At 35.4% G+C, this 21,009-nt stretch overlaps 1 protein-coding gene across 9 annotated transcripts in view; it reads left to right on the top strand.

The window, feature by feature from the left end:
* Window positions 1-20,698, top strand: part of PDE1A (phosphodiesterase 1A) — a 342,210-nt gene extending 321,512 nt beyond the window's left edge. For 3 of the 9 annotated variants that reach the window (XM_044768609.2, XM_070508214.1, XM_014834090.3), the window contains 2 exons: window positions 15,306-15,422; window positions 18,142-20,698. In XM_044768609.2, coding sequence (XP_044624544.2) covers window positions 15,306-15,379 — 74 coding nt within the window. In that variant the 3' untranslated portion in view covers window positions 15,380-15,422; window positions 18,142-20,698. Of the gene's footprint in view, window positions 1-10,487; window positions 10,725-15,305; window positions 15,423-18,141 lie in introns of those variants that run through there. The other 6 variants (XM_070508212.1, XM_070508211.1, XM_070508210.1 and 3 more) reach the window with 3 other exon arrangements.
* The last annotated feature ends 311 nt before the right edge of the window (window positions 20,699-21,009 follow it).

The raw sequence follows: 21,009 nt of genomic DNA, 5'->3' as shown, positions 1-21,009 counted from the left end.
TCAATGAGTTAATAATTTATCTAAAACCCATATTCATCCAAAATTGTCCTCCTACACTCTACCACAGTGCTTATGAGTCTACCAAATGCTTATGAGTTATGGAAATTACTTAGAGTATTTATATTAAATTACAAAAAGGAGCATTATATTGGGCATGATTATAAGTCGTGAGATATAGACAGGCAAGAAAAAAAGATTATTGACTTTCCTGATGGCTTCTCAGGAGAGTAAGAAATTATAGAGTGCAGTTCCACCTGAAAGCCACGCCACAGCCTGTGCAAGAGCATCGGCTCCTCCGGCTCCGTGCTTCTACAAAGAATTTATTTTACTTTTTTGTTCGTGTTATTAAACAACATTAGTAGGAAAAAGACAAAAAAAAGGATGAGTATTTTTGTTTTTGATTTTTAAAATAAACACAAGTAGCATATTATTTCCTTATATAACGTGGTCTTACATCCAAATACTTGTGTACTACTTGTTGGTAGACAATATTAATATCCTTCAAGGTAGCTTCTTAATAGATTCTGAGAATGTCTACTGTAGTTGAAATCAAATGATCTCCATAGGAATCCAAGCTATGGTCTTGAATGGTTTTTAGGCAACAATTCAAGAGGGGAAAAAAATAAGTTGAATTAGAAAAAAAATGAATCATCCCAAGATCACCACTGATGAATACAGAAATCAGAAAATGTTTCAGGAGCAAAAGTAAAATATATATTGAAAATTAAGAAAAAATACGTCAATTATACTTATCTACATAATTTTACCACAATAATTCCTACAAACATAGCTGATTATAAATGCTAAGTACAATTTATTTTTTATGGAGTTTTAGAGAATTTTCTCTAGATTGTCAAAATTAAGTACATTTTTTTTCAGAAGCAAAAACCAGTTCAAAGAAGCTTAAGTTTTTCTGATCAGTAAATGTCTTTAAGTAAAATCTCATGCATGGTAGCTGTTCTAATTTGACCAAAAGACTTGGAGAGTTCCCTCTACTTGCTGGAAATCTGCCTCACCCTGTGAGAGAAAGGGAGTCCATTTTAGCAGATTGTTCAGTTGGCATCACGAGCCACATAAATCACTGGTACAAACTCCTTAGTTGACCTGGCTCAACTGTTATGGGAAAAGATTCATCTCTTGGCTTTATCAGCATCTTTATGCTTTGAAATGTCTGTTTCAATGGCATTTTGTAGCATTTCTCTTTACTAAGATAATATGGTGAGTGTCAATAAATTTTCTTTGAGCAGTTAATCACTAATTTTGTCATTTCTGCAATAAAGCTTATTAATCTATTTTCACTTTGCATGTCCCTTTTCTAAAACATCAAAAAGGTAGTGTGACTTTCATAAACTTAATTTATCTTTTATATCAATTCTACCATTTGTCCTTCTGAACAAATGCTTTAATGGTTGTCTATCATTATAAAAATGATTCATAAAAATTTTAAGGGACAGATATCTTTGAAAAAATGTTTATGTTATAGTAGGAGTGAACAGCAGGGGTAAGATGGCTTAAGATACTATTTTTGGTGGGATTTGAGAATGATGTTAATATATAATTCAATTTAAAGTTAGTCAAGTTATTTTTCTCCTGAAAAGCCTGTTGTTTATTTTTTTAAGGGTGGCTCTTCTACACTTTCTTTACTGGGCTCCCCTGACAGTTGACTTAATGGTTAATTGTACTAGACTAGTAGGAGCGCCTCGATAATTAATTAGCTGAGACTGGCTGGTGTCTAATATTGAATGATGTGTTTTCACAAGGAAGTATATTTATGCTTACTCTCTGGCTCTGGCTTCAGAAAAAAAAGGCTATCATTTACTAACAGATTTAATTCCATCCAAAGATAAGTCATATACTCATATGAAGGAAAGACAAGAAACATAGCAAGTATTAAATTACACCCAGGAAGGCTGCACAGTATAGAGTTAGGATCTAGAACTCTTGTTCAATCCTGGTCCCATCGCTTATTAGCTATGTAACCTTGAACAAGTTATTTAATCTCTCTGTTTCAGTTTGCTTATTTGTAAAGTGAGGATCATAAAAAATAGTGTCTATCTCAAGAGCTTTTGTGAGAATTAAATAAATCCAGACATGTAAAGTGTTTAGAATGTGGTGTTTTCTACAGTAGTTTTTGTTACTCCCCCAGGCTCACACATATGCCTGCAAGCTAGATGGAGAATTTATAGAAGGCTTCCTTAAAGAAGTATACTATGGAAAACACTACCCGCTCATAACAATTTTGATGTGAGATTATCTTATGACAAAACATGCAATAGATTAATACTACCAGTTAATTGAGTGAATTGCTACATGGTGAATTGATCTTGACTCTTCTATCACCTTTCCGTTCTTAATTCATCCATCAAGACAGCCTGTAGAGTATATCTCCCAAATCTCTCTCAAATCATCCAGTTTCCAGCATGAGTGAGTGAAGGAATGGAATTGTCTTATTCTGAATACTTGATACAGCTGCCTAATGTGTAGAGCTGAAAATGAACAATCTTTGTCTAAATACTTTCTGTTGAGGATTCTGCCACTTAAGATACTTGCCTTTACTTTTTCTTCTCATAGAACACTTAAGGAGAAGAAAAAGATTAAAAAAAAGAATATTCTGCAGATATAAATTCTCTCAAAAAGAAAAGATTTCAGCTAATCCAGCAAACTAGGTTTATGGCAATTCACTTCTCCAAAAGAACATTTTACCGTCTTAGTTTTTACCCCTTAAAATATGCTTAGATTTAGACTTTATGTACAGTCGAAACTCTTCAGTTCTCCTGAATTTACTTCTTCTAGGACTCTTCTTCATATTTTGGCTAATATAATTTTCTCTTGTTAACTATAGGAATCTAGAAAATTCCCAGAAATCATGCAAAAAAGTGTATAGCTGAAGTCTTTGACCTTTCTTATATATATTTAATTTCCATGTTTTATTTCTCCTCCAAAGAATAAATTATGAAAAATGAAGGGGAAAGAAAAAGCGATCCAGGAAGTCTCTTCAGGTGGGATTTAGTATATAAGTCTTCAGGAGGAAATGGTGAAACCCCTCAGGAATCTGCTCCAACTTTATTTCCATATCATCTTCAAAACACAACATAGGCCCATTCTTTAATGAATAACTGGTAGTGAGTGATCTTGGAAGCCTTGCACTAATTGTAATTTGTATCAGGAAACTTCTTTGTGGGTAAAGAGAGAAATTCAGCACAAGGACCCACTCAGTAATATTATCACTGTGGACACGAGATTCTTTCGGAAGGCTCCTGTGTTCCCACATCACCCTTTCATCTTGGACTAGGCTTCTATAAAATATGCTGAGCAAATCTGCTAATTAAAGAAAACTCAGAGACATCAGTAAGAAATAGAAATCTCATCAAACAAAATCAGTTCAACAAGAATAAGATATAATTTTGATGTTAGTTTGATATAGGAATAATAGAGCACCCACGATTTATTTTAGATAAATTTGCCTCCATTGTGAAAGTAATCCTGTTACATGAGTCTTTATAGATTAGAGATCGTACCACTGACCAGAATCTTGGCTAGATGTTGTAGATCGATAAAGTGCTTTGTGACTAATTGCTTAGAGTGCTTTTATTTTAAAGCATGAATTTACAAGTGTTCTTCAACAGGAGCAATGGGATATACGTTCAAGAGAAGCAATTTATTCCACCACTACTTTCAAAAACCATAAGTAGATGAAACTAACTCTCTCCACACATCCCTTCAAATAGACCCGCATCATAGCCAGCCTAAGTTAGGAACATGCACATAGGAGAGGAAGAAATAGCATAGAAGGCATTTTGTAAGAACACTACTCTCTCAACCTGGGTTAAAGGATAGCTGGATATATGGGGTTGATTTCTATATTGGCTGATTCTTGGGCCTTGATCAATGTAGCTACCAACTCAGCCATCTAAGATTTGGTGATGTAAAGCTAGATAGGATGGAAAAAACATTTATATATTTGGGTATTTGGTATTGCTAATTCAACTCTGTCTAAAAATTGGTCAAACAATATTTACAGAATATCATAAGGGACATCTAAAGACTCCTAGAATTTTGGATTGTGCATACCACCAGTATTTGCTGAATCTTTCCTCTGTAGCAGGTACCCACTTGCTGAAAATCATGATGATGAAGGATTTTGAAGATTCTAAGTAGCTTTAGTCTACATGGGAAAAATGAAGAATAAAATCAAAGGAGACAAAGTTTCCTGACTCTTTCTTCTCTCAACCTCCCTAGATGGAAACTCACACAAAAAGTGCTCTCTCCACTGAAGAATTTGATCATAAAGACTAAAAATGAAGAAATTTGTGATGTTTTCAATTTGTTGCTCTGCTATGTCTTAATATACAAGGAAAACTGAGTGTAATTTGAGATCCCTAAAATCTATGACGATGGTTGGCTATGATGTTGCAGGGAGGTGAGTCAGAAATCATCAAGACAAAAGTGATGACAGGGTTTTCACTCACATCTTTTGATTTTTTAAGCATAGATCCTTACTGCAGCCATATATTTATGCTGGCTATGACTTTTTCCCAACTTTATTGAGATATAATTTTCATATAACATTGTGTAAGTTTTAGGTTTACAATGTGTTGATTTTATTTACTCATGTATTTATGAAATGATTAGCACAGTAGGGCTGGGTAACACCTCCATCACCTCACATAATTGCCATTTCTTTTTTGTGATGAGAATGTTTAAGATTTACTCTCTCTTAGCAACCTTCAAGTACATAATACAGTATTGTTAACTATAATCACCATGCTGTACATCAGATCCCCAGAACATATTCATCTTATAACTGGAAGTTCATACCCTTTGATCAACATCTCCCCATTTCCTCCACCCTCTAGCCCCTAACAACCACCATTCTACTTTGTTTCTATGAGGTCAGTTTTTTAGATTCTGCTAATAAGTGAGATCGTACAGTATTTGTCCTTCTCTGTCTGACTTACTTCACATAGCATAATACTTTCAAGGTCCAGCCATGTTGTCTACAAATGCCAGGATTTCCGTCTTTCTCATGGCTGAAAAATATTCCATTGTGTGTATATATGTATATATATATATTTACCATATCTTCTTTATCCATTCATCTGTAGATGGACACTGGGTTGTTTTCATATCTTGGCTATTGTGACAATTCTGCGATGAATGTGGGAATAACATATATGTTTAATATCTCATTTTCATTTCCTTCAGATATATAGCCAGAAGTGGGATTGCTGGATCATATGATAGTTCTATTTTTAATTTTTGAGGAACCTCCACACTGTTTTCCTTAGTAGCTGTACCAATTTACATTCCCATCAACAGTGCACAAGGGTTCTCTTTTCTTTACATCCTCGCCAAAACTTGTTCTCGCTTGTCTTTTTGATGATACCCATTCTAATAGGTAGGAGATGATATCTCATTGTGGCTTCGATTTGCATTTGCCTGATGATTAGTGATGTTGCACATTTTTTCATGTACCTATTGTCCATTTTCCATTTTTAAGTTGGCTTGTTTTTTTGCTATTGAGTTGTATGAATTCCTTATATACTTTGGATATTAACTCCTTTTCAGATAAATGATTTACAGATATTTAATCCCATTCCATAGGTTGTATTTTCATTTTGTTGATTGTTTCTTTTGATATGCAGAAGCTTTTTCATTTGGTGTAGTCCTATTTATTAATTTTTGCTTTTTAAAGCTTGTGCTTTTGGTGTCATATCCAAAAAGTTGTTGCCAAGACCAATGTCAAGGAGTTTTTTCTTTATGTTTCTTCTAGGAGTTTTATGGTTTCAGGTTTTATTTTTAAGTCTTTAATTCATTTTGAGTTAATTTTTGTGTATGGTGTGAGACAGGGATCCAATTTCATTCTTCTGCATGTGATTATCCAGTTTTTGCAACACTGTTTATTGAAGAGACTATTCCTTCCCCATTGAGTATTCTTGGCTCCCTTGTCAAATGTTAGTTAACCATATTTGTGAGGTTTTATTTTTGGGCTCTCTATTCTGTTCCATTGGTCTATGTATCTATTTTTAGGCCAGTAACATGCTGTTTTGATTACTACAGTTTTGTAGTATGGCTTGATGTGCAATCAGAAAGTATGATGCCTCCAGGTTTGCTTTTCTTTTTCAGGATTGCTTTGGCTATTTGGGATCTGCTGTGGTTCCATTCTAATTTTAGGATTATTTTTTCTATTTTCATGAAAAATCCCATTTAAATTTTGATAGAGATTGCATTGAATCTGTAGACTGCTTTGGGTAGTATGGATATTTTAAGAATATTAATTCTTCTAATCCATGTACACAGGATATCTTTCCATTTATTTGTGTCTTCAATTTCTTTCATTGTCTTAAAGTTTTCAGTGCACAGAACTTTCACCTCCTTAGTTAAATTACTTCTTAAATATTTTATTGTTTTTGATGTTATTGTGAATGGCCTTGTTTCCTCTATTTCGTTTTCAGATATTTTGTTGTTAGTGTATAGAAGCACAGCAGATTTCTGTATGTTAATTTTGTATTCTGCAACTTTACTGAATTCATTGATTAGTTCTAACAGTTTTTTGGTAGAATCTTTAGGATTTTCTATGTATAAGATCATATCGTCAGCAAACAAAGACAATTTTACTTCTTTCTTCCAATTTGGACTTTTTTTTTTCTTTTCCTTGCCTGATTGCTATGTTGAATAGGTGTGGTGAGAGTGGGCACTCTTGTGTTGTTCCTGATCTTAGAGGAAAAGCTTTCAATCTTTCACCATTGAGTATGATATTAGCTATGGGCTTGTCATATACAGCCTTTATTATGCTGAGATATGAACCTTCTATACCCAATCTGTTGAGGGTTTTTATCATAAAATGATGTTGCGTTTTGTCATGTGCTTTTTCTGTGTCTATTGAGATAAATGATTTTTATCTTTCATTCCATTAATGTAGTATATAATATTTATTGATTTGCATGTGTTAAACCATCCTTGCATCCCAGGGTTAAGTCCCATTTGATTATGGTGTATGATTCCTTTAATTTGCTATTTAATTTGGTTTTCTAATATTTTGGTGAGAATTTTTGCATCTATGTCCATCAAGGATATTGTCCTGTGGTTTTCTTTTCTTGTGGTACCCTTATCTGGCTTTGGGAACAGGGTAATGCTGGCCTCATAAAATGAGTTTGAGAGTGTTCCCTGCTGTTCAATTTTTTGGAAGAGTTTGATAAAAATTGGCATTAATTCTTTGTTAAATTTTGATAGAATTCACCAGGGAAACCATCTGGTCCTGGGCTTTTCTTTGTTGGGAGATTTTTGATTAATGATTCAGTCTCCTTACTCATTATTGGTCTGTTCAGATTTTCTATTTATTTGTCATTCACTCTTGGTGGGTTTCATGTTTCTAGGAATTTATCTCATTACTCCTGGAGTCACAAATCTCAAATTATTTCTCCTCCATGATATTAATGAGAGAACATTTGGCTCCTTCTTGCAGTCCTTTACTTTGAAATCTCCCTGAATATAGGACCTGTGTGGGCCTTGGTAGCTGAGTCTTTCTTGGCCTGTTTTCTACTGCAGGTTTTACTACAGAGAATAGTAGTTAAAAAAGCCTTGTTTCTTAGAAAATGCTGCTCACACTTCTTACTATCAAACTACTTAATGTTCCCTGAAGAACTGAATTTTGAATCTTAGTAGCCTGTCAAAGCAGGAAGATGAAAAATGTCATATTAACTCTACACTTCCCAACTTGAAACTTCACAAATATATTTCTCCAGACCACAAAGAATGCTTTCACTCTTTCAAATCCAGTAGAAACTTACCCTTTTCCTCAGGGAGTCAGCACTGTGTGACCAAACTCTCCAGGTTAATAAAGTACATGGCTCTGGAATTAAAGGCCCAGCTCTGCCCTTGAGATGATATGTGACCTTGGGCAGTAAAAACTCTTGGGAGGATCAAATGATAAAGTATGTAAAAAGCACTTCACACAGTGCTTAGCACGTACTAAGTATTCTCTGAATGTTAACTATTGTTTTTGCTGTTGTTGCTAATATTATTAATAATAATCAACTTAGTCCTTCTTGCTCGTTAATTTTTGCCCTTTCTTATACAGATTGTATGTGATTTAATAAGTCAAGATATAATAGCACATTCATGTTAAAAAACATATAGACTGATTTTAACAGGAATTTAAACTTTAAAGTTGTTTGTGTATTGTATTCTTTTTAAAGTAGTTGTATAAAGACCCAGAATGTCAAATTTGATCACATCTTCTTTATATCCATGTTTGGATATGGAAAATACTCAGCATCTTATGAAAAACTGTAAGCCAGAGATTGCAGATAAGTAGTAAGATATGTAATGTGCATCCATCATTGGGGTTTTTTTCCCTGACATTGTTAAAATTGAGCAATTTGAGAAACAATTTCTAATAGTAGTGGGATTATGTTATAAAATTCCACAGTGAAAGTGAAACTCTTAACTAATTTTTTAACTTTCAAATTAAGTAGAAATGGCAACAAACCAACAAAATCAAGAATTGATTTTTAAATAGTTCCCTAGAGGGGCTGGCCCCGTGGCCGAGTGGTTAAGTTCGCGCGCTCCGCTGCAGGCGGCCCAGTGTTTCGTCGGTTCGAATCCTGGGCGCGGACATGGCACTGCTCGTCAGACCACGCTGAGGCAGCGTCCCACATGCCACAACTAGAGGAACCCACAACGAAGAATACACAACTATGTACCGGGGGGCTTTTGGGGAGAAAAAAAAAAAAGGAAAAAATAAAAAAAAAATCTTTAAATAAAAAAATAAATAAATAAATAAATAGTTCCCTAGAGCTAGTAAACATGAACGGTATTCTACACGCACGAGAGAATGAGAATTAAGGCTCATGTTTAGAATAATACACCTCGGGTTTTTTCACAGGATTATCCATGATTAAAACAAGTACAATTATGTTCAATATCCTCCATTTAGGCACAGAAGTAGATTTATGTATTGATATACTTAAATATTTTTACAAAAAGCAGTTGAAGTCTTTTTTGCTTTATCCAGCTTTAAATAGAAAACCTAATTAACCAGACTACTGAAAGCAAAGCCAAAATGTTTCTATCTTTTTTACAAAGTATTTTTCCAAGTTTTAACTTTGAAACTAGTTTAGATGAATATTTAGATTAGTATTCTGTATGTATTTTTTTCTACTTATAAAAGATGAAGCAAATGATTTTTTGCCACACCTCTCAGACTCATTTTCATCCCATCTTTTCGCTGATTGAGAAATTAGAGAAGTCTCACATTGCCTCTCACATCAAATTGGCTCTAAGAGCCAAATTCTAAAATTTTCACCACTGGTTCTTGCCACTGTTCACAGCAGTGTGATCTGAATGATCTTTACTTCACTTCTCCAGGCCTGTCTCCATTGTCACCCTCCCAACATCCCTACCTTCAAAGATGATCAATGCCCTTATGTTCTCACCATTTTTCTGCCACTAGAGGCTGCTTTCTTTTAAGCAGATCTAATCACACAAATCCCTTCTAGGCATAGCAGCATTTTAGTAGGTGTTAGAGCCTTCCTCTAAAAAGAATGACACTGAAGGAGAAATTTTGGCTTCAACCAGTGGGTAGGGGCCTGAGTCAAGTTTTCTCAACTGGGCCTCACTTCTTCCTTGACATATCTTTTTCTTTCCCACCTCCTGCCTTTGCTCAGTCTCTACTCTTCCACCACACCTCGTCATTCCCTGCAGTAGGAGCACATTCCTACCTGCATGTCACCAAAACATGCATTATAGAGACCCAGTTTTAGGCTCAACTCTTTTAAGGAGCCAACTCAACTACTTCCCACATTGTTTAAACTCTAGTTTCAGTGGAACTTAAACACTAAGATTTCTGGCTGTTTGGTGTGGTATTAGCTCCCCAAGTTGAGGATAATTTCATTGAATGGCAGAGGAATATACATAGAAAACTTTCCTTTTCCATAGTTCACCTGTAGAACTCCCTACGTGAATAGATGTCTGACATGTGACCATTGGGCATATGGATTCATTCTGGAGTTTGCTAATGTAAATCGATGTGTTTTGTTTTGCTTTAGTGGACCAAGAAATAATTTAGCTATTTCTTGACTTGTAGTTTATATAACATTTTATAAAATATTACTTCTTCTACCTGTGCAGGGTTGGAGCTGGCATATTTGGGAAGTGGTGGAGTTTTTCTTCAGCAGCTCCACCTTCTTTTTCTTGTCATCTCCCTCAGTGCTTAGTGTTCAGTCTTCTGAACTACTGTTAGCTTCATGCACACAGCAAAATTTATCCTCAGGCAGAAAACATACGTACAACTATTTCCTCTCTAGACGCATTTAAATTAAGAATGTTTTCCCTTTGTGCCAAAGATTTCTTATTCTCAACCTAAAAGGTAAATTATTTTATACAGATACAACAATACTGATTAGAATCAGAAGCTCTGATTTTATCCTACATTACTTTTTTCCAATAACTATAACTTTTAATCTTTGATCATCGATTCATTCTAGTTCCTTGCAACATAAGCTCCATAAGTGGACCAAAAATAAAACTGAAGCAACCTAGACAGATCTGCCTGCATGAGGAAACACTGCTATACATAGCAAAGGTAATATTTTTCCCACGAAGAAATGAGAATGCAATGTAATCATAACTAGGATTTCTGTTGAAAAGACTGCACAAAACAATTCTGTGCTAAGTATTTTTCAAACATTATTTGCTGTTGCTGCTAAATATGGAAATTCAATTGGAGTATTTTGGGGGATAATTTGGGGTTCTGTCTCCCAAACTCATGCAGACTATGGTGCCTTTGAGTAGTCATTTATCCCTGCTGACCATGTGTTCCTCACATCTAGGATGGAAATCGTACTGATGGTTTTCCTAATCATACGCAGGGATTGTCAGGTTAGACAAGTGAGAAATACTTGTGAGTGCAAATATGAACCATTAAATTAACTCAATTATTTTTTATATCTACAGAAGAAATGATCTTTTTGTTAATTATGAATTCTATGTATTAAAAAATACAACAAGCACATCAAATTTGCTATTTAGATCAAAACTAAATTTTTTAAAAGAGAGTGGATTTAAAGTCTATTAAAGGAAATCATTAGGTAATTAAGAGGTTAGGTGGCATATAGATATGGCAGAAATAGTGAAGGTGATTGTGGTTTGGGCAGTGGTAGAACCGGAAGTCAAGATTCTGGTTGGACCTTGTCAGAGTAATGAAGCCACTTGATAGTTTTGAAACTTTGGATGGATGTCAAGCTATGTCTCAGTTTCTGCAATTGTTAAACCCCACCTCCTAGGTTTGCTGTGAGGATTCAGGGAATTAAGATGAGTGAAGCGCTTTAAATAGTGCCCACCACCTAGCAGTTGTTCACGAGGTGTTGATTATTATTATTATATTCTCAATTGTATAATAATTTATCCTAACAGATTATTTTTCAAATAATAGTTAAGCAAGGCCATAACCAGACAACTGGAGTTTCTAATATCCACTTGATAGTGTGCCTTGTAAGTATTATTATATACTTGTAAATGTTATTTATATCATCTATGAAGCTAATATTTTATGATTCTAATATTATAATAGCTCAAATTGCAGGCTCAGGGCCCAGATTAGCTATGTTTAGAGGATTTCTGATTATTTTGGTTGGTTTCTCTCCTATGACCACTATCCTTTCCTTGCCCCCCACCAAATTTAGACTTTATTTATAAACCAAAACCACAATGTTTCCATCATTTTATAAATTACTTTTTTCAAGTTTTAACATTTGAAACTGGTTTAGATGAACAACTCAGAGCTCCTTAGGATGAACAGAATGACCTGAAGTCCCTTCCCTTTGCTCCCTTTTTCTGGGCTGTCAAACATGCATCTATGCACTAGCTTTGGACAGACCCATTGCGTTCATCCCTAGGGAAAGCTTCCTACGTATGTGAGCTTGCAAGTCTCTTCAGTAAAATGACATTGCAAGGCCACTTTACTGGTCTTGTTGAAATAAATAGCAGTGAATTAAAAGCTAATGGTTTTGACTTCAGGTTATCTATTTGTGGTCTGCTTTGGAGGAAATCACTTGATTATTCTGGGCATCTTTCTTACCTGTATAATGAAATTAGACCAGATCAAAAGTTTTAACTCAGAGTTATACAGATGAGGTCTGTACACTTGGAGAATGACTTTTTACTAACCTTTAACTAAAATTTAGGATTTCCTTCATTTGTAGGCAACAATACACAGAGTAATATTTGTGGTGTTTGTGTTTGTCCCGATAGAAATCACAGATATTTTCGTAACATATTTAAATTCAGGGAGATACCTTGAAGTATCATTTTCTACCATTATTACTTCAAAATTATATAGAGGATAGACCTGCAGCTAAACCTTGTCATTTAAGGCCTTAATAAAGAAGTACATATATTACTATATAGCATCACTAGGATTACTTAAATATGTTGATAATTATATTTTAATATAAAATGAGTCCTTTGTAATCTTACGCATTTTATTTATTTATGAATTTTATTTGGAGAAGGCCGTAGGTTTCACCAAACTAGAAGAGGCGCCGTATTCAAAACTGCTTGGAACCTTGGACTGTATGGATGCTTCTCAAGGTCTTTTACATAGACCACTCTTGGGCCGTGAAGAACATCTAAGATGATCTTTAATGGATGCAGCTATGCAAATCATTTCTTCTTTTCTGGCAGAATGATATGTGATATCTTATGAAAGATTAAGGTTACTTCCAAGTAGTACTATCCAAGTTAATGGTAAAGGCTTCTACAACTAAAGAATTATTAACTAAAAGAAATGTGACTTGAATTTGCTGAGGACTCTAATTCAGTATTTTCCTAAGCAATCTGGCTTCCATGCAATTGCTTGGCAGAGGAGTGTATGTGCCCCTGGAAACATCTGAAATGTTACTGTTTTCAAGGAAGACACTTTGTTTTCAGTACTGTAAAACTCTTGTCTTGAGTTGGTCATAATTTTCAATTGCTGCTTTTCTAATTTCATGTATAGAATTACTCTTGGATGCAATCTGTGTATCATTTTGGGATTACTTTTGGGAGATTGCTGCATTGTTACCGTTTGATGATTTTGTTCCTCATCCACTGCTATGTTACTGGTGCGTTCTTTATCCACTAGATATAAGAGCATTATGGCAGTAGTTGGACCTCAGTGTGCTTTGCTCATTGTAAAAGGTTCTCTCAAAAATTTTGACAACCAGAGAATTACTTACTTATATTCCTTTCTTTTAATTCAGTTTATTCTTTCCACTCTGTTCTGTTCTGTTCTATTCTAGTCTGTTTTGTTCTGTTCTAATCTAGTCGTAAGTAATAGGATATTAAATCAGAAGTTTAAACCAAGACTCTAACATGATAAATGTCAGAAAAAAGTTGACTTGTGAGATAGGAATTTCAGAGAAGATTCAAAACCCAATTGTAGGATGCTTATAACCCACACTCAATTCAAACAAATTAAAGGGTCAGGTTGTTGATGGTTGAAAAAGGATTTGTGAGGAAGATTTCTTTAAAGAGCTCTCTGCTGTCTGGAAAGGTGTAGAAATGCTTCCCTCTTCACCTCAAATCAGGGGAAAAGAGCTTCGCCAGGACCCTTGGGGTGCTTGAAATTAAGGAGATATTGAGAATGGAGTCTAGTTCTTAAATGAGAGATCTAAAGGGTTAGATGGTTAGATGGTGACAGATGAGCCAAAGGAGAGGAGGCTGTGTAGGTTGCAGCCTTACTCAAGTAATTTATGGAAACAAATGCCTCACAGTGTTTTACGTGAACCAAATGTGGCCCACGCATGTTTGAAAGGGTGTTAGGACCTCAGCAGACAGAAGCTGGAGATGTACCAACAAATTTCCAGGGGCTGTGGACGTTGTAAAGGAACTAGTTTCATGTGTCCATACCAACATGGTTAGAAGTCTGTAGCCACGGTTCTTGACAAGATGTCGCTGAGGGGCCCATGAATGTGTTCATATAAGAATCAGCTCTAAACACCTGCCAAGTGCAGTGAGTGCAAAGCCATCCTGCAGTGGCACTTGTCAGGTAGGAACTCTGCTGCTCCTCTCAGTCCTCATCTCTCCCTTGTTCCAGCTCAGGAGTCCAAGGTAGCCTGTTGGGGGAGGGTGAATAAGAAATGAAAGAAACACCAATCATGCTCCAACACACACGATTTCTGGGCTCTACCATACACTCAAAGTGGAAAAGAAATCTTATCTTTGTTTTAAGCTTGATGTATATGCTATATGGCCAGAGCGTCTAATGTCTGAGTTAAACCCTTGGCAAGTCAGTGTAATCACACACTGCTTTTACTATCTAAGAATGATTGGAAAAGTCATGATACTACCTGAAACTTTGATTCTGGGACAGGAGATTAGTTTCCCCTCATTGAATACATTTTACAGAAAAAGTGGGAGACAAAATAATTTTGCTTTGTAATAACACTCCATCAGTTCTATATATTCACTAATTTTATAACCTCAGTAAAAAAATCTGTTGCAACTAAGACAACACCGTCGTACAACATCTGTTGAAGGAATTATCTCAAAGTTAATTGGTGCAAAGTTTAACTGTTAGTATATTTTCAATCAAATTTCAGACAAAAAGAACATTCCATCATATACAATATTTCCTGAAACATCAAGATATTTTGAGTATTGACTCAACAGTTAATTTCTGCTAAATTTTTTTTACTTTCTTTCTCATAGAATAAGACTTTTTCATCTGTACATTTTGCTGTATGTTTCTACTTTTGATAGATTCTCGGCAACCTCTCTAGAAATGTTGGAACATTTTCCATGCTCATATTTCTTTTCCTTAAGGTTTATATAGAAACTGAGTGCTTCTAAGATTATAAATTCCATTAGTTTGTTTTGGCAGATTATGTCTTATCTTAAACACTACTATTCTCTTATAGTCATTTGTTTTAAATTCATAGCAACTAAGCAGTGTGTGGTAAAAGACACTGATCATTAAAGGGTTTGTTTAAAAGAATTTTTTGCAATTAAAAATATTCAGGAAAAACATGCATAATTTTTATGTTTGATTTAATAGATGTTTAAACATGTTACATCTGTTTCATTTCTGTATTCCTAGATTAAATTGCAACTTCACAAACTTGTATAACCACCAGGAGGTGACTGTTATACTCTATAAATCCACAGGCTGAAAAGAAAACACTTGGTATTTTTGGAGAAACGTGCTACAAGATCCATTGTAAAATCCGATCTCCAGCATTCTACCCATTGCTTCAGTTTTCTGACCTTATTAGGTTTTTCACAGGCCTATTTTGTTTTCGTTAATTTGTTTGCTTGTTCTTTAGGTGAGTCTGACCTTCATAAAAACTCAGAAGATCTAGCAAATGCCGAAGAAAAACATGCTGATATACATTCATAAGTTTGAAACACCTTAAAGGCTTCTGTCATTTTCAACATGAGAGGTAATTTTATTGTTTTGATAAGAAATCTAATTTCTGAAATGAATGGTTTCTAAAGTCTCATTAGAGACAAAGTAATCTCATTTAAATGCCCTCCTGGATTTTTTTAACAAAAATCTTTATCTTCTATCTTCTGAGGCAAAATCCCAAATACTTGCCTTTCAAAGTGTTCTTAATTTGCTCATCAATAAAAATTATACTTAATGAGAAATTTTAGTTCTTTAAAAATAATAAGCTATAGTCCATGGGGAGTTTTAATCCTGATTTCTTTTTCTACTTCATGTAGGAAATATGAATGTTTACACCAGGTAATAATAACAAAGCAAGCACATGTTATGAAACAAACATCAATGTTTGCTAGAATCTGTGATCATTTGCACCAGTGGTTCTCGTTCATAAAAATTCCTCTTCTAGGGTCTGCCTTCAAGTACCAAATTATTAACTCTGGGAGTGATGCCTTGGAAATCCAAATTTTGAGTAATTCCGTCTGTTGATAGTTCGGTGCACTCCAGCTGAGAGCCACTGTCTTGGGCCTACAGAGAAGGTGCAGGCAGTTAGAAAGGAGGGATGTGTATTTAGGGTGGCGACATCCCAGTGTCCCCTTAAAGAAGTAAGAAACAAAACCCAAGTGTTATAATGAGTCCTGTTGTCGGGATGATGGTAGTAGCAAGAGAAAATGCTGAGAGTACGATGCCAAGCCTTTGAGATGTTATCAGTAGCTCCTCAAATGTAGCTTTAGATGTGAAAGAGTGAAAATGTGATTAGTTTTAAGCTAGTCTTTTAAGATGATTCATTTCTAAGTATTCTTGAGTTGGTTGTCAGACTGTCTTTTATTGGTAATAATAGTTTCATTAATAGCAACTATCAAGTGTCAGACACAGTAGTGAACATCTTACATGTATTATCTGACTTCATCTCAAGAATTCCGGAGTTAGTGATGGTGATTCCCGTTTTACATATGAAGCTTGAATAGAAATCAAGCCACAAAGTGGCTGCTCAGCAACTAAAACCCATCTGTATATTTAACAATTTTAATATATTGTCTCATATTAGCTACGGCAGTTTCTCTCCGTACCGTCTATCCACTCTGTGAACTTATTACCTTTAGAGCCCATGGCTGTTTTAGAAGAATCCTTGGATCCTGATGATATATGATGGAGCCTTCGAAGTATATTTTAGGGAAAGCTAATTCAGTGGAGTATTTACAGATGTTTTAAGTACAAAAGGTTTTGCTGCAAATAAATATCATTAGAAAACTGAACTAAACAAAATTAAGCAAGATTCTTTCCTACTGGATGTCTCCAAGCCAGTGTACATATTAGCTTCAAAGGAAAAATGTTTAACATCATTATTTTCTGGATTTGGATAGGATTAGGGAGCTGGAATATTTATGAATATTTTCCAAAAATTGTGTGTAGGAAACACAGGTCACCAGTACATTTGTCAAAATGACTGTTCATTGTATGAAAATGTCTAAGGCAAAAAAAAATTACCTGTAAAATTCTGGCATCTCGTCAGTAAGAGGTTTCAATGGGATTCAGTTGGCAGTTAAAGTCTCTTTTTCCTTTCTTTCAATTAAAAAGACCCTAAAGCTGGAAAAGTTTGAGACCCACTCAAACTAAACAGTGATATTCTAACTCCAGCAGACTGTTGGACAATTTTTTTTTTTCCTATCAGGACCAACTAAATCCTTTAGCTTTCTTATGAGTTTGAGAAAGCCCTGCCTTCAGCACACAATTCGCCAGGAATCGTGGCCTTCAGTAGGTGGAATTTACATGCCTTCAAGGAATAGGCAGGTCTCTGAAATGAGGGAAGTTGGAAAACAACAGGAGAGATGACAATTGGCATCTGTGACTCAGGCCCAGTGTCCAGGGGACAACCGTAATGTTCAGCCTTGGACACAGAGAGAGCATAGCACACCCAACCCGGGGGCTTCAGCCAGCCGGTCTTTGCCTCCAGCGTATTTTCAGATGTCAGAATCAGGGACCTCTGTTCACAACAGTGTTTTGTTTGACTTAAAAATATTTTTATATTTTTGTTAGTTAAAGTGAATGAGATTGGAGTGGATGTACAATGCCACTCTAGTTTATTATTTTAAAAGAAGCTGATATATTATTTATCATATTATCTTTCTTGAAAGGTATGTCAGAGATTGCTGGCATTTGAAAAACAAACCAATATCAGACCTGTTACTCATTGGGAGAGAAGCGCTCCCCACTTCTACCAATGCCTGTGCTTTAGTGTTGAGGGTACTGTCTGAGAAGAGGTCAAAAACAAATGGGTTGTGGCCGGATTTGGTCTGTGCATTTGCTTTGTTTGACTTTCACACTGATTTCACATACCTTTTCGAATGTCTTTAGACAGGGCTTATGCTCTCTAGTTCACTACAGCTGTCATGCCTCTAGTTCTTTCGCCCTCACACAGGCCCACCTAACTCATTTATACCCCTGCCAGGCCTCTACAGCTATTTGAGTTTGTGATTTCTGATCCAAAGAGTCAAAATTTTTACTGGGATTAAAACATACAAACACACACATGCACATACAAAGAGAAGAAGTAAGAAGAAGAATTTCAACAGATATAAAACCAATGTCTATTATATGCTGACAAGTCTCCTCTTTTTGACAAGGTGTATAAAGATCAATGTGAAATTGCCTCACAATAATTGGTGCTTGTACATGACTAAAACTTGATCATCATTTTCATTTGAATTTTATTTCAGGATACTGAGAACAGCACTAAAACATCCTAAATCTTCAACTTTCCACAAAGCTATATTCTCCTCTTTCAATGCACTCTTGGATCAGGCCATTTTCTGGACTCCTATGTAAGGAATTAATAAAAGGAACGTAAATTCTGAGCTGGTAACTCTGGCCAAATAAATATACTCGAAGTTGCTATCAGAGTTTTTGACCAGTGCTTCTGCCATTGTTTTTCCTTCACAGTTTGGCCTTCTTCAATCAAGCCAGAGAAATTTTTAAGACGAAAGTTGGACAGTTTTACATTTTCATCACTTTGAACCCAGTTAGCATGTAGGTGACTATGTAATACATATGTAAAAGATGAGGGTTTTAAAAACAATTTGCTTTCTTGCATTGTTTTACACAGAGTGCTGTAGCTACAAATTTTTCAAGGTCTTAAGTAAAAGGAAAGCATAAACAAAATCATGGAAAAAATATTTTTTTACAGCTCTGAGGAACAGGCTATTTAGATTGTCCTTGTTATATTAAATACATGGGAAGAAAATTAAAGGTGGGGCCATTCGGAAGCTGTGGTTGAAGTCCTATGACGACAATGGAGCATCCTAGCCTTGTGACCTGATGAACGTTTCATTGTATCTCTCAAGCTGGGAAACCTCCGTGAAAGCTGTCCCTGAACCCAGTGGACCAGCCTGCATCCATCTCTGTGGTTTCAAAGCAGTAAGGCATCACCCACACGGGCATAGTCACAATGCAAGTCACATGGTACCTACAATCCTAGAGAATAAGAACCTGCAGCCATCGTTGGAGATAGACACTGGATCTGAGAATGGAATTGGCCTTCTGGGGCTGTTGGTCCCATTAAGATGTAACAAAATATATTACAGGCCAAGGGATAAGTGACAAGAACTGTTTATGTGTGCATATGTGTGTATTCGAACCTATCTATGAAGATGGAAGCCCACACTTTTCTGTACAGAATACACTACTTGACATGACTTTGCAACTCTGCCGCACAGAAACGACCTGCACCCTGTGGACGCTCTGCTTCCATGTGTGTCCCTGAGCATGTGCAAGGCTGTCCTTTGCTCCAAACTGAAGAATTACCTTTATCTGTTATTAGCTGACAAGAAAAGTCAAGTACAATTAGGTGTTGTAACTTTTCACTGTATAAACACTTCAGTGATTGTGCGACTAAGTGAATTTGGTCTTGTGAAAGGTAGAAATTGGATGGAAAAAATCAAGAGGAGCCATCAGTTAAAGAATAAAGTGAAGGAGGCATGTTCATTCTAACGAGTTTTCTGTTGCACCTGCTTCTTTCCTGGGTTCCACACTGCTCAGCAATATTTTAGAAATGGGTACAATCAGCTTTTAAGTCTAAGTAGTGGGATGTTATAACTCACAACTTAGATCTCTTTTAACGTGTAAGCCATATTCTATATGCATATTAGGTATGCATCACTCTAATTTAAGATATATTTATGCATAGACTGAGTATCAAATGCTTTTAAATGTTCTGTGAATAAAGTCCTTAGCTTTTGTTTCACCTAAATCTTGTGTAGGACACAGCTAAATAATTGAATTGTATCATAGACATTATAATGCAATTGATATTTTAAATGTAAGCATTAAAGATTGCTCTATAATGATGTGTTGGGGGAAAATTTATAGATATGTATGTCATGGTGACTTTTTGTCCCTTAAAAATGGACTTTTTATTTCTATTTATGGAGAAACTATAACTACTGCTTTTAATGTCTTTTTTAAGTAAGTATTTACCAGCTAAAAAATATTCTGCATTTAAAATAGAATCTGACTCTCTGGGAAGTCTAATTACTGTTGCTCCTATTTGAGCCGGGTGTCTACGTAAAGCTGTAGAATCGCATAAGGGAGAAGTAATTGAAACACTACTTCTCAATTGTCATAGGAAATATCCACTTTGTTCCTATTAATACTTTAAGATCTATAGACTTTGTTATTAAAAAAATAGAGGACTATAAGGAATTCATCAGTTTCTGTATATGGGCTTTAACCTAATTTTCCAGGTTATATAACTTACAAAGCACTGTGACTGAACTTCCAGAGGGCATGGCAAAACTTGCTCCATTTCTTCAGAAGAGTTGTGGCGCAGTTGACACATTTTTCTTTTCCTAATCTTCTTGCTCTCTCCCTCTTTCCTTCCTTCCCCTCCCCTCTCTACTTCTCTCCTTTTTATCTTCCTTATTCCTTCCTCCCTCTGTCTCTAAGAGAGCTACTAGTTAGAGCTGGTGAGCAGGAAGTCAGAGTGGAGGTTTCTAGTGCCCAACCCTTCTGCAAACATCACTGTCGAGTCCATCCTGAAGAGAGGGATTGATGAGTTAGGCTGCTGCCCCTTGAATTTCTTGCTTTGCATTTTTATCCTCAGCTACCCCAACATTTATCTAATCATTTCATATGCCTGTTCATTTAACCAGTACCTCTTTTATTTAATTTTTAACATGACAAGCTATAATTCTTGTGTTTTTATTCTGCTGTAACTCTCTGTATTTCCTATTATATGTGATTATTAAATAAATCTCCTTGAGGGAAAAGATTGTGAAACATTTGGTGTCTGATGTAATTCAATTTGGTGGGGCATTGAAAATTTGGAGAGATCAACGAAAACCAGAAGTACACCAACTTAAAAACTGATGTGAGTTCTGTCAGACAGTGATTTTTGCTCTATTAAAAAATATTCATTAAACATTTATTATTGCACCTATTACTTGCAAGCTCCTAGCTAGATGCACGGTGCACAGAGGAATCTGGAAACCTGAATCTTTCCTCTAGAAATTTTGTATCTTACAGAGGAGATAATTTATACACATAAATGATTAAAATGCCACATATAAAAGTAACCAGGTGAAAATAAA

The sequence above is a fragment of the Equus asinus genome, chromosome 4 (assembly GCF_041296235.1).
Source record: "Equus asinus isolate D_3611 breed Donkey chromosome 4, EquAss-T2T_v2, whole genome shotgun sequence".
Taxonomy (NCBI): domain Eukaryota; kingdom Metazoa; phylum Chordata; class Mammalia; order Perissodactyla; family Equidae; genus Equus; species Equus asinus.
Note: the sequence above shows the minus strand (reverse complement) of the source record. Positions and strands in the feature narration are given on the sequence as shown.